The 15,421-nt window shown below is 40.0% G+C and overlaps 1 protein-coding gene across 1 annotated transcript in view; it reads right to left on the bottom strand.

Annotated features, from left to right (window-relative positions):
- mib2 (MIB E3 ubiquitin protein ligase 2) overlaps positions 1-15,421 on the bottom strand; it is a 35,584-nt gene extending 20,163 nt beyond the window's left edge. The window contains 6 exon segments of the mRNA XM_063882785.1: positions 717-911; positions 2,067-2,173; positions 8,824-8,995; positions 9,638-10,016; positions 10,018-10,037; positions 15,391-15,421. Coding sequence (XP_063738855.1) covers positions 717-911; positions 2,067-2,173; positions 8,824-8,995; positions 9,638-10,016; positions 10,018-10,037; positions 15,391-15,421 — 904 coding nt within the window.

Below are 15,421 nucleotides of genomic sequence, written 5' to 3'. Positions count from 1 at the left end.
AATAACACAAACATTACAATAAAAAAGGGCAAACTTATAATGTTTTTGATTACCAATACGTAGAGTGTAGAGGAATTATGTTAGGGTTGAACAGGAAATGGGGAGCTTAACTGAACTTATTAGTTGGAAGTAGGGATGGACTAAACACATTTTTGTCAATTAAGGTTCACCATTGTCTGTTAGCTTTTTTTATGATGCATGACCCTAGAAATTTGAAGTAAAAAAAAAAGGTGAGTGAAAACATTTTGGTAAGGCTAAACAGCAACAAATATGGATTTAAAAATAATATTCCAAGTGGGATAAAATCATGTTGTGTTTATTGAAGATGATTCTATCCAGCTTTTCAATAAATGTTGACTTTTGTACTTTACCACAATCCTGTGTGGTCCAAAGGTTTGGACCACACAAGACAGAAATGGTCCTGCGCAACCGACATTGGAACTTAATTCTATAAATAGTAAAATACTATCATATTAGTGTATATCGTAATCTTTATCTGCCACTGTAAAAATATACCGGCTAAAAATTAGGCATCAATCTTTTTTTGATAGGTTAAATGTAAATGTTATAACTGTTAGGTAAAGACCTAGTTAGAAATGATATTTCACACAAGAATCAGATGTTCATGAATGCAAATATATGTCCAATATACTCCTAATTATCCTGAGGAATTAATTATTTGAAAGGTACTTTGAAACTTGAATGTGTTGTCTTACCGAGCCTCGGTAGGTGTTCTTTGTAATAGAAGCCTCCTTGAACGTCAGACACGTATTTGAGGTCCACCTTTCCTTTGTGGCCCATTCGGTAAACATTGGTGGTGCCATTAGACCAGGTGACGCTGGCCACACTGCGACCAGACTCCGTGTCCCAGCCGCGAATGTCCACTACCTTCCCAACCTTACCCTCCCCGCCTACACGCACATAAATGCACATACACAGACAAATAGTCAAGAAACAATAATTCATCCTTAGTGGGAGAAGAGCGGAGATTAAGGCAGTGAAAAAACATCGGCTCTTTAAAGAAGGAAAAATGATTAGATGTGGAGACAAAGAGGCAAGTTAATGTGTTTGGATCAGGAGAGAAAACATGAAATCATTCAGTATGAAATGACACAAGCTCAATGTAGACATATGAGAAAAAAGACAGGGGTGTGGGAGAAACAGTTCCCCTGTAGAGACATAAGCTGACAAGTGTCACTCAATTCCAATTTTTGAGAGCTTCAAGTAAAAATTAAGGAATCAACCTAAACATTTTAACATCAGGTGTTACGATGCAAGAAAACGCTTTTAAGCCATTTAAGTCCTCCATTAAAGTTCCTCACCACCACACCAGCTAAACCAGTGACCCATAAGACTACATGCCGGGGGTTTCTGAGCATGCTCAGAGCGCACACACCATTTAAGCCTGATAAGTGACTTAACCAAACCCCAGGGCGATGATTTCAAAGACACCAAAAGGACATTTTGACTCATTCGCTCTCGGCGAGAAAAAGAAAAGCGTTGCTATTCTCAGAGACAAATAGGAACCTAACCGGGGAAAGATAAAGACATACTGTAGTAGCATTCCTTCTTACCCTAAAGGGAACATACAAAAGCTGGAATTTAGCTCACTTCTGTGGAAGAGTGCTTTAATATTCAAACTATTTCAAACATCAGACCAAACAGGTTGTCTCAAAATGGCAACAGTATAGACTGCAGACATTCATAAAAGCCAGAAATGCGCAATCTCGATTCTCTACTTTCTCAACACATCTCAGTTTATGCCACTACACAGGAAAAAGAAAAACAAAGATAAATGTTACGGAGACAAGGACACTCAAAGATAGGCACATCTGTGGAGCAGACTCAGATGAGTCACAGGCAATATAAATGCACACAGACACAAAGTAACAGGACATGGTGCGGGTTAATGAGACGAGAGTTTGGGATATTATTATAGGCTGTGGACAGAGAAAACACTTTGAAGAGGGATACAGCTCCATGCTCGAGAAGGTAGGGGGGCCTGCTGAGTTAGCATGACAGAGCTGGTGGTTAAGAACATTTTTCCCCCCACAAACACCACTCACCGTCTTGGTTGCCCCAATCCCAGTCAGGTCCACGAACCACTTTAACCCCCTGGAAGATTCCTTTGAGGATGATCCGCGGGAGGTTCTGCCTCGGTGCCAAGCACACTCTGCGATAAGAGCACGGAGAAACAGCTGATCAAACTGCTCGACAGACCATCAAAGACAATGTTCAGACTATATATGAAATCCTTTGTCAAACTATTCATATTTAAAAACCAACAAAACATTAAACGGCAAAAAAGTGCAAAGGAAAGGAGCAGTGTCAGAGTATTTTCATGTGGTTTTAAGATTAGAAAGTCATGCTGTTGATTGGTAAACTACTCTAACAAGCCTATAACTTACAAATAATCAAAAATATGACAATTGAACACAGGCTTTATTTGCTTCAAAAGCACAATAAATGTAGTCCATCAATCATAAAACCAATTTAAACTTTTTCTTTAATTTGATTAATTATTTTCCTAAATGTTTGAAATCAGCCTTTTATTTCCTCTCTTTAGCACAGTGCAACATGTCTCATGTGATCCATTGTTTGAATATATATACTATACCTCTGCCTAACATGCAACTTATCATTACTTTGCTGAATGATGTTTATTCTGTGGCAGTTATTCATCAAGTGGTCAAGAGATAAGCAGGAAATACCTGACAATACTTAAGACAAAGTATTTCTTCTGATGGGATACCCCTTCTGTCAAAAGCTCAACTCAAAATAAATATATAGGAAACCAATGCATACCTGCCGATACCCTGACTAACAGCCTAAATTACCACTACAGATTCAGGCAATCACCGAGAAAGTCACTTCCTCAAAATCTGACATACCTTATGGTAAAGATTTGATCAGATCTTGGCGCAAAGGAGCTGCCTATTCCCATACTTTCTTGACGAAATCAAACCCCGGCTTCCATTTAAGGCAAACAGCTTATTGAAAAGACTCAAAGTCATATAAAATCCAGTGTGATCAAAAGAAGAAGAGCCTTGTCAGAGCTGTCGTCCTCAGGGAGCCTGATAGTGGCTTTGCTGCTTCCACATGTCTGTCAAGTGCTGGGGTGTTGCTTAGAGTTAGCCTTGGCCAACTTCATCCCGTCATTTTCAAGGTTCCTGGGTGCTTTGGCAGAAAACAGCAGGACGTTTGACTCTTAGAGCCAACTAAAAGTAAATCCTAGCATGGGACTGGGATTTGACATGTTGGTGCTGAGAGTGTATCTGTAAACAGAGCTTTGAGCCTAATCCCTTGACAGCAGATCCATCAGGAAGCAGGCCACCAATGGCCAAAGTATAGCGCATGTAGATGCAGTCGTATGTAGGTAACTAGAGATATAGGATAAACAATGCTTAATTTGTTAGGTATAAACATATGTTCTTTCATTGCATTCATTTTCCTGCTGGGTTTTAAGAGCTTTTCAAGGAATTCAGTATATAAATGGCAAAACTGTGATAAGGTCACAGACTTCCTGAACTTGTAGTATTAAGGGTCAAGGAGTGAATGTAGCAACCTTTGCCAATTTCCTGATTAAGTTTAGTCATGACGGACCTACTGACAAGAGAGGGTAATGCTTTCTATGATGTGAAAGAGCTGTTTTGTAGGAGAAAATACTTTTCCAAAGACTGGATCGATAATTATACCAGTAAATGGGATGCAAACACACAGATGACCTCAGAGTTTGACATCTGTTCCAGTCCAGCTACTCCGAGAAAGACAACAGCTCTTTCAAAGGATCAAGATTTCTAATCCTGCTTGGCTGAATGTCACCAGTGCTCCCAGACAGGATCAGGACCTGCCACCTTCTGACATATACCGGCTGGGTCAACAATCAGACACGTGACTTCATCCTTTGAAATAGAAGGCAGTGAAGTAAACTGAATGAACCTTTGTTTGTGGAAATCAAAACAAACCGAAATGCCAGAAAAAAGAATTCACATTAATAGGTTAGGCTATTAGGTAGTGTCATGGTACCATTTTTGAGTGGAATGATGGTTGACAGCTTCATCTTTAAAGTCAGATGGCCCTGGTTAAAAATTGTTACCCTTTTTTTTTTTTTTTTACAGCAGTTTGAAGTGGCCCCTTGCCTGTTAACGGTCAGAGGGAGAGCTGGACACAAACCAAAAGAATATCCCTAATTTCAAAACCTCGCTATTTTAAAACATATTGAAAGGTAGCAAATTGGGGTATGCATACCTAGCCATGTTAAAAGCTTATAAGGAAGATGGTCTTTTTTCAGAATAAGGGCAAAAGTGAGGACACTATAAGCATGTAGTCATTGTGTAATGTCTAAGAAACTTCTTTAGTCAACGCTTCACTTACCAAAACAATGAAATGCTATTCAAAAACATTCAGGAGGACAGCAGTTGTGTGAGTGAAACAAGAGTTAAACATATAACAAATCCCAGAGAAAGTGCTGGAAAACTCTGCATGATATAAGTATTGTGGGTTGGACATGACTACTACACTTGACCTCCTCTACTTAGGTGGTAGCCTGATCAGAAAGGAAGAAGGATTAAGAATAGAGTTGTCCAGATATTGCCCTGGAACTGCTTGTGTGGTGTTGTTGTGTGTTGAAGAGTCGATTAACCTGCTGCGCACCAACCATCTCCTCGTAAACACATGGCACACACACACACACACACACACACACACACACACACACACACACACACACACACACACACACACACACACTAAAGTGTGACATGTCATTGGGGCTGAGATTTTCAATTTTATTTTTTTGATCTCCGATTCATCTGCAGATTATTTTCTAGACTGATCTTTTTGGTCTATAAAATTATCAAAAATATCCATGTTATGATTTTAAAGAAGATGTTTTATAATATTTTGTAATGTCAGCCCAAAAGCAAAAGAGATTTACTTAAATATTGTATAAAACATCTAAAAAAGCAGGACAATCTCTATATGTAATTTTTTTCAAAACCGCATTTTTTTTTGCTGGCTTTCACGATTACTCGATCATCCAAAATGTTGATGATTATTATATTAATCAATAAGTCTAGTTTTCGATGCAGCCCTGCACTACATTTATTGCATTTCATCGATATAAATGATATATCCTAAACATGCACGGTAACGAAAACGCTCTAATCAGTGAAGATACCGCCCACACAACAGAGCTGAATTAGGTAACACAGCTTAATGCTTTGCTATAATTGCACCTTGATTAACTTCCTATCCAGCACCTGTTAACCTATGCATGTCTTAATGTTAACATGCTAATCCCTCGCAGTTGAGAATGTCAACATGCTTATCCAGACAAATCTGTTCTGATCACAATGGGACACCCACTCACGGTCCATCCGGCTCTCAACATGTTTGTGATGGAGTGTAAGCAAGTCCAACGGGTTTATAGTGTTGACAACTTCCCCTTGTACCCTGAGGACACCGACTAACTTCCTGCCTACAGTATGTCTACAAACTGCAAATAGATCCACCCTGCTTAAATAGCCATTAAACCACTCGCACATGTTTGGTCCACATGAAAGGAGTCCCTCTTCACTGTGCTGAGCCCAAACCCCGGTTCTCCTCACATAAATCGCTGCTGGAACAACGAGCCCCACTCATTATGAAACCAGGCTAAAATTGCCTTTCAAGGCAAATGTCAAGTGTGTCCCATGACTGCCAGATTATAAATTAATCTTTTGAAATGCTGTCAGTGAAATATGGGTCAGCGTGGTCTGGATATAAAGAGGCACTTTGTGTTTCACTTTATATTCTTAAAGGTTTCCTCTATTTCATTCATCAGAAGAGGAAAGAAGTGACTTTCATGTGATGTTTTCCCCCCATGCACGCTCTGTCCCACTGCAGGGTGACAGTCACAACTCAATTACCCTGAGATTATTAAAAGATGTATATAATAGTAGAGCAAAGACTGTGTATTACGAATGGGTAATTTTATGTTGAAATGATGAGCAGTGAGTTTTATTGTAAGAGAAACCCCCTTTGGATGGAACTTTATTTTTAATTTCAGCCTTTGCTCACTAATTACATGCACATAAAACTACATAACACACTACAGGAAAGGCAAAATTCCGGAAGACAGAATAGTGTAAAATATCTTTTTCAATTTATCTATTTTTGTTATCCCGCAACATTCACATCCATGCTGTAGGGTTTTGTTTTAAATCACAAACAAAAACAAATTCCTTTGATTTTAAAGCTTTGAGTTTGAAAACGTAGATCTAGCTGAACAATAATCAAAGAACTATTAGAAATGTATTCCTTTATATCTGCAGTAAGGAAAAAGTCATCCATTTCAATTTTACGGGGTAGATCAAATCTGTTTACTAATGTGTAATAGTTCCTAATTTCTAAAAGCTGAAATGATATTAAATGTCACCTCCAGAAGGTATATTTGCAAATAGGACACATTGAAGAAGTGAATGCAATGATTTGAATATTAAATGGAGCAGAACAAATAATGATTGAGGAAGTGCGACAAATTAAGAAGTCCATCGGAAGGACAATGCTGTCATTAACAAAAAAAAGGACCTCTTACATCAAGAGTGGTCAATTATTCACAACAAACCCACACCCTAAGCACTGTCTAAAAAAGTCACAGCTACACAATGATATATAGAAGCTAGTTGTGTTTGAAGATCTTATTCACAGGCCGTCTGAATGACCTTAGATGAGTCACAGTCTTCGCTGCCACTTATGGACTTCAATATACCCTTCATGTTTCAGATTCCATTAAAATAATCTTCCTGGCAGCGATAACTGAGACAGGCCCTGTGTCTCATCAGTGACGTCAATCCATTCACAACAGCTGCAGACAAATGAAAGACGATCCATTTTCTCAATATCTTTTAGATTAGTGAAACCAATTATGTTTGTATTCAAAGATACTTTATCCATTTAAGAAATGTAGCATTAAAGGTGTCTAACAACTTTCAAATGTTAACCTTGTGCGTTTCACACAGATTTGTTATCTTTCTGAAACAAAGGTTTAAATTACTTTCAATTGGCATTTTGAGAGATTCACTCTAAATAAAAAACTAAATGAATTTGCTGTGTCGCTATAATTTCATACACGTTATACTCCTATTGTGGCCTCAACCAATGCCACACACTACATTTTTAGAGACAGCATAAGATGATCAAACAACAGCAAATTCTTACAGTAGGTTTGAGTCTTCAAATACTTTTTGGGCTAAAGTACTAACATTATTTATCAACCCAAAAAGTAGGATACTTCTGATGACTTATTTCTAGTATCTTATTTTTAGCTTTTCCTTACTAACGTGTTGCATACTAGCGTTACTTTGGATTACAGTACAAACCTTTAAATAACTCAGGTTAAAGATCTGGATTCCCATAGCAGTTATTTTCCTATGGAGAGATAATGCTACGTGACTAGGCGGAAGCTCTGTCCCTTGACTGGCAGAGCAAAGATTTCAAACTATTTCAACTGTGGCCTTGATTGCGCCTGACCTTTCAAAGCAAAACAAATTAGATATCATCATCATCTGATGTAGCCAAAAGCGACACGAGGCTGGAAGGGAGGGAACCATAGAAACAAAACCGACAGCTGCCAAGAGCCCTTGCTCGCAGTGAGCAGAGGGAACATTTTCTGAAAGCAGCTTTAAACCTGCATTCTTTCTGATTGCCAGCAGGTGGAAACACCCAGGTTGCCAAGAGAAGACAGTTTGTATAGAAGTCTATGAGAAAATGACCCTATACTCCCCACTTATTTATTACCTCATGCAACCCTTTTCTGATGAGTTCATGGACGCTATAGCTACTTTCAAGATTTCCCTTAAAGACTGAGTCTGTAATTGGTCTGCAGATCCATTGCCACCCAAACCATCAGAGTACAAAATTAAAACCCCTCAACCTGAAATGACTCAAGTAAAGACGTTACTCATATCTGTTATCACAGAAAATTAATAGCAAGGATGCCAGTTTGAAGTCATGATTAGGAGCTGTAACAATTCAGTTGCATTTTTTAAACCACTTTTTAATTTGTTTAACTTTTCTGTCTCCATGTTGCTTCTTATAAATAATACAAATTTAAAAAACAGTAGTAGACAATTTCATTAATTCCCTAATCCTACACAAAAATGTTTCATTCAGCTCATCCTGAAGAAGAACAATATTTAAATCAAATCAAAGCTAAAGAGTAGCATGTCTTGAATCCTACCCCTAATTGCACAGTCCATTGGACAGCAAGCACAGGAAAATAAATGGAACCCTATAGGACCTGGACTGGGCTAAACTATAGGAGAAATTTGGGTCATACATATCACCTCGTTAAAACGAGAACAGGCCATCCAGCTGACATTCAGACGGTGCCTGCAGCAGTTTGGAGCTTTACTGTGAACTGATGCAGAAGAGTGGATTCTAAAAAGGGAGAACTCAAGTCACTCCAGTGCATGTGGATACGTAGGACACTAGGAGCCAGCAAAACGGGGGCGAGGTGGTCTGCCTAAGCTGACTTAAGGGCGAGTCATTCATTTCAAAAATTCACCTGGAAATGAACCCTGATAATATTATTAAATCACCATTAGAAACTCGGCAAATCAAACAAACTAAAGTGGAAAACTTGATGATGCTGTTGGCCAGTGTAGACAGACACCGGCCTAATGAAAGGTAATTGGAGGAAACAACATTAATAAGGTCTAACCTCCTACGAGTCAAACTGGATTGGAATAGAGCAAGCCGGTCAAGAGGAGACATTGTGACGGACGACACCGTAATTAAAATTTAAATGAGGATCAATTGTGCTGGCAGTGCAGTACTCACGGCTGGGACTGCGCTGTCTCGTAGCGCTCGAAAGCGTGGCTCAGGTCGTGCTTGTTGTTCATGTAACACTGGGTGCACAGGTCATAGTCGAAGCACACCTTGCACTTCCATCGCATTCCCATGATGCCGTGCTTCTTGCAGCTGTCACAGATGATATTGGAGTGACGCACGCCTGCAGGGGAAGGAGAGGTTGTTGGACAAAGGTGAGTGGGGTTATGAATTTAACATGGCTGAGGTTGCTATAGTGCAAAGGGAAGCAGTGAAGGCATACGTCAAGTCCGCAGTACTTCACAGCGGCTCATATCATGAGATCTGGAGGAGCCGAGGCACAAACATGATGACAAAAATACCCCCACCTCCTCATCCCTTCTATTCTTTCGCTCCATTAACTGAAGGGCGAGCTTCTGAGGCAGAAAAAATGTCGTTTAAATGGAGCAAAATGGTAATGAGCCCTGCATTACTGTATGTGTCATTTGAGTCCAGTATAGAGCTGAATGGCTAATGTATAGAGATACTTACCATGCCTACTCTGAATGAGCTTTGTGTGCGTATGTATGTGTGTGTGTGTGTGTGTGTGTGTGTGTGTGTGTGTGTGTGTGTGTGTGTGTGTGTGTGTGTGTGTGTGTGTGTGTGTGTGTGTGTGTGTGTGTTAATGGATGAAATTCTGGATTAACTTTGGTCTCTGTAGAGTTTAAATCCTATAGTCAAATTTCAAACACAATGATGTCTGAAAGGTTATCGCAGAGAACACATTTTAAGGCCTGAATTTCTCACTAGAACAATTCTTTGTGATCAAGAGCAAGCAGCTGCTTACCGATCTGAGCGTTGTCATAAAGCAGCAGGTCGTAAGAGCCCTGGTAGCCAGTGCGGTAGTTGGTTCTTGTGCCACTGTCCCACTGCACCACCACCGTCTTGTCTGGAGTAGTAGTGCTGCCCTGCCGCCCGATCTCCACCACGGTGCCTACGTGGCCCTCGGCGTCGTCCTGGTTACCCCATTTCCAGTCCAGGCCACGCACCACACGCATGCCCACCTCCATGCTGCCTCTGCTCGGGCCCGGCCTGGGGGCTGTGCGCGACGGCCGGGGCCTGGCAGCGCTTTCGCCCCCGCTGCTGCTGCGCCTCCGCTGCTTCTGAGGGGCGGGGCCGGCTCGTGCCGACGATATTGCCGGCAGGGACGGCACCAGGGGCGTGTCCTGGGAACAGCTCAGGGGTGACTGGAGGTAAAAAGAGATACAAGTTCAATGAAAATGTGTAAACTAAAGCAGGAAAGTCAGAGATACTGCATTTACAAATAAAGTAGATGAATGGGCTCCAAGATTTGGATATAAATAACTCATTGTGATTACTTGGATAGTGCAATTACGTTATAGGAGGGATTGATTTTTATTCATCTTTGTCATTGAAAAATATATACTAAAATGATCATGGTATGATTTTTATTATGTCTAACTTTGCAGCCCATCAATACACTCAAACACTCAAAATGCCATTCAATAAATATTACACTTCCTAGACTTGAATATTGCACTCCAAATTTAAAGTAATTGTGCAGACCTAGTTTTAATGCACTAAACTGTTCTTCTACCTGTCAGTACTTGCCGCAAACAGTGGATCCTTGTCAACTTGTCAAGGCATTACTCCGGCACATTTTGGTTATTTCCACAGCCTTTTAGACAAAGGAATCACGCAACCTGTGTCTGACTACAAGTCTGTGAGTGGCTGCTGAGGGACTCATAAAACAACACGCCATATGTCTCATTAATTTCAGAACTGTGCTTTCTCTTTGCTGGTGGATCATTCACTGAAGGCTTCGCTGTGTGTCATGGCACATTCTGGAAAGAGCAGCTGGACGCCACTGCTACACCCTGCTGATATAATAAAGCCCTGACCTGACACACACACACACACACACACACACACACACACACACACACACACACACACACACACACACACACACACACACACACACACACACACACACACACACACACACACACACACACACACACACACACACACACACACACACACACACACACACACACACACACACACACTCTAAAACGGATATCCAACCCCAAACTTGCAATCATGAGCTAAACAAAATATGTTTCCAGAGTAGCCTTCATCCTAAAAGGTATCCACATGACATGAATATCATAATAGTTACAATATTACCCATAAAACCTAGAAATGAAATCCCAAAGTATTCCCAAGAAGACATAATACTAACAGACAAATTGTCATCACAATGACAGTGTGTTTAATGAATGCCGCTAGGTGCTATAGAAACAAAAACTAATACAGGAAGCAGCGTTTATGTGGAAGCTTGAGTCAGCAATATAGAAAGAAACTTTGCTGAGGAGCATCAGCAGACATCCAATCACATCCATTAATCACACGTGTCAGAAATAAAGTTTCAGACAGTACTGCAGTGTTCCACCTCCACTGTTACACTTGTAAACAAGAAATAAAACAGGCATAAGGTATTCTTTGTTGACAATGCAGTGCTATTTCTGTGTCTAATGATACAACAAAATCATCTTTGTGAGGTAGCAGAAATGGAAAACTGCATGCTTGTAGATCTGAAGGACAGACCACAACATTGTCAATATATACTGAGAGTATAACTATGGCTTTTAGGTTACGACTCAGACAGCACTTTGTCGGCCTGTGTTAATGTCCTTTTTCTATATGTGTTTAAGAAAAGAAGAAAGTCCACTGAAGATATTTGACATGAGCAGTCAGCAACTAATGCTAACCCTCAAATTGAGAGGCAAATATCAATATATTTGTCACGTTTCACTGTAAAGACATTCAGGTGTATTATTATGAACCAATACGGATTGGACTATCCAGGAGGACTCGGGCTATAGTGTAAAGGAAGAAAAATGAGTGATAAATCGTTCACAAGAACATTGACAGCAATGTCCAATTTCTATCAATATTAAGGAGCAGGGATATCAGTGTTGGAAGCATTAACCTCCATTAATCCAATCATTATTTTAACACAAAATGATTCATTACAGAGGTGGTCACAACTGAACCTATGTGTTCACATTTCTTAGTATATGCTGATGTTTATCCATCATATCACAACCAATATTGATCATAATTAAAAAAGGAGGAATTGATTTATAAATGCCATCCATATTTGTTCAAATATAGAAGAAGACATACTTTTATTAATCCCTTACAGGGAAATTGCTTTCTCTACTCTGTTGTGTTGACACACATTAAACACACAGAGGATGTACATGCACAAACACAGTGGCCTAGGAGGAGAACTGGCACCTCTCAGCTACCAGCTCACTCCATATTTTTGGTCCGATCGGGACGTGAACCGGCGACCCTTCGGTCCCAAGACCAAGTCCCTACTGACTGAGCCACTGCTGCCCTTAAGATATGTGGTGATTTTCATCCGATATCATTATTTAGCTTAAGGCCTTATAGTTCAGGCACAGGGTTCAAACTTTCAATAATAGGACGGGCAGATGTCTGTAATGCGGCTGAGATTACACTTGCACGCTTATCAAGATTACAATGTCATTTGGGTATTAAAGGCATCTGCTTAAGCAGGAAAACATATGGGATGTAGGGGATCAAAAGGAGGGGAAGTTAGCTGCTTATACTTCTATTTTCTGTCCAGAAATGACAGCTTAGCCTCTTTTATGCACTGATTTAATATCTCAGACAATCATCCGTCATTCCAGCATGCAAACTGAGGAGCTGTCACGGGCAGTGGACGGCTTTCACGTAACTCCCGCAGCATTCAGGGTGTGGATGGATGAATAAGAGCCAAGTCTGTGGTCAGGTTATTCAGAATACAATCTAAATTGATTTCTCTCAGACCTAAAAAATATCCACATTTGAACAATAAAAGGTGAGAAGGATTTTTGTTTAATAACCCTCACACACTAAAAGGCTCACGTTACATTTGCGGTAAAGTATGACCACAATGTAGCATCCTAGATTGAGGAACTGCTTTGTAATGTAGGCAGAAAAAACACCAGAACCTAACGCCTACATTCAAAACACACACCCACCGTTAGCCACAACTCCAACTCCCACACTGTGGTTTCCAGAGAGAATTCAAGCCAAACACACTGATAGCTAATCACTATTGAGTAGACCAAGGCTGGGACTGACAAGTAGATGCGACCCAGGGGTTTCTGGGGATGACTGTACCTACACAACAAGGCTCAGGGACACTTACTGTTACTTTAAGCTTTATTTTTGCCTCTATATAAACACCACGTACAAATGGACAACCCAGAAAAAAGGCTCAAGCTGCATTTGACAATAACATTAAGTAACAAAAAAAAACCTTATCTTGCTAAATCCCATTGCACGTGACAGATGGTCACTGCTAGAAAATAAGAGTGAAACCTAAAGTTGATTCCTAAACAGCAGAGAGCGATTTACTACATACCAATAAAGCTCTTGCCTCTGAAATTTGGTCGCCACCGATGTATAAAGTAATGCATACTTAAACCACAACTCAGCAGCTCTATAGGGAAGACAGGTACATTTATTGTATAAAATTGGGCTGCACGATTTGGAAAAAAATTGCCACTTGCAATTATTTTAAGTGATATTTCAATTAATTAATGATTTGTAATGTAATATAAAATAACAATTTGAGAAAGACATTCACATGTATTGAAAAATATACGAACATGATCATGGTGTGCTTTTTTAAAAAGGGTCTGCACCAAACAAGGATTTAAAGTTGGATGCTATGGAACACCGTTTGTAGGCCGGGACTTCTTAGCAGCACCACAATACTTCAGCCAGATGGTATCCCATATTTGGTAACTCGCTTACCTCTTATTGCTCTAGTTGGTATATCAATTTTGATAACATTTAAATGAATTGCGCAGGCCTAGTACAAAAGCTTTCAATGGGATTGTTCTTTATGTTTTAGAAGTACAGTTATGGGAACAAAAACACACACTTGGACACTGTGGACTCAATCTTGAGTATTGACAATTGTGTTTACTTGTCTAATTCCATATGTAATGTGCAATATTATCCGCAGTAACAGCAAAGGCTAGCAGCTTAGCTTTATAACGGTAAACCTTAAAATGACTTGAATCATCTTCTTCTGTATGAATTCACAAAAATCACATTTCACCCCTACTGACAACAACAGCAATTTCACCCGAATATGTATAGCGTAACCTTGGAAAACTGGAAATTGGAAAGATAGGACAAATCACAGTTTCACACATTTTACAGATAGACTGAGGGCTGGGATGGGCAGTATTACTGCTCTCTGCCTGCAATAACAGATGGGCTGGCTTCTGTCATACACACTGCTGAGGGCCAATCTGGGAGGGTAACGTCAACTTCCTTTACACAAACAACCAGACAGGCGTTTGGCCACAACACAGATGAACACACACCGTAAACAATTGCTCAGAATCTGCTCCGGAATATTATGTAATTTCCATACAGTGGATGTATTTTGCTGACGACGGAACAACTTGAAAGCTTTTGTTTTGAACTGCTTTCAATATGGTTTTAGAGCTCCACATAATGTTGTCGATGATATTGCAAACCACTTCATATTTTAGGTCAAAATTATAATCAGAAGACTTTATTGTTCTTGTAATTTCCGTATAAAAAAGGAACTGAAGGACGGAGAAATTGGGCATCACAGACTGTTTGGTTAGACGTGATTAAACAAAATGTTTTTGTCAATAATGCCGCACGTGTCCCTGCTTCAGGTTAAGTAAGGTAGAGTTACATAGGGGACACGGGCAAAGGCTATTTACCCAAGCTGATGGTTTCGCTACGCAGATAAAATATTTCAAAATTGTTTACGCAGCATGGCAGGCAGACCCGGATCTGCACACTGATAAAAGACAATGAGACTAATTTTCAAGCAGCAAAAGCTTGCCTTTGTCCTGTGACACGTGGTGTGACTGGGTTATATCCTCTTTCTTATGTCTAATAAGAAGACGCTGTTTGAATGTGCGTGTTTTTTTCATATTACTTCCACCGGACCTCAACCTCGCTTAGCAAAGTTCAAACCTAGCACAGGCTCTACGGCTTTACCCTTCATACCAGAAATGAGAAAATGCCTGCTGGAACTGGTTTGTGTCAGAAACATCTGGTGGCCAGAGGACTTTCAGGAAAATCAATACGGACCCTGAGTAAATAACACATTTAAAAAGATTTCTTCAGGAAGGGGCAACAGGCCTAAAATTAGACTCTCAATTTTCCATTTCAGTCTTCTGCTTGGCCTAGCTTCTTTTTTTCTAAAAATCCTACTCAAACAAACCCTGTGGAAAATATCTCATGATTAACGCATCTAAGAACTCCAACATCTTCAAATGTTTGTCGTCAGCTTTGTCCTCAAGCATCCTTACAAAGCTTAATGGCAATGGATTTGAAAGCAACTTGATACCAGCAGAAACCTTCCGATCAGCAAGCTTTATCCCCCAAGCCTTCAACTAAAGCTCAAACCTCAGCAAACTACGATACCCTGAGAGCACTTGCTGTCCGTTTGATGTCCTGAGATTACCATATCAGATTAATGTGGGATATAATACTCACACCCCATGATCTTAAATCCACTTTTGAACAT

Source organism: Eleginops maclovinus, chromosome 1 (assembly GCF_036324505.1).
Source record: "Eleginops maclovinus isolate JMC-PN-2008 ecotype Puerto Natales chromosome 1, JC_Emac_rtc_rv5, whole genome shotgun sequence".
NCBI classification, from domain to species: domain Eukaryota; kingdom Metazoa; phylum Chordata; class Actinopteri; order Perciformes; family Eleginopidae; genus Eleginops; species Eleginops maclovinus.
The sequence above is the reverse complement of the archived record's forward strand: the minus strand, read 5'-3'. Positions and strand labels throughout refer to the sequence as shown.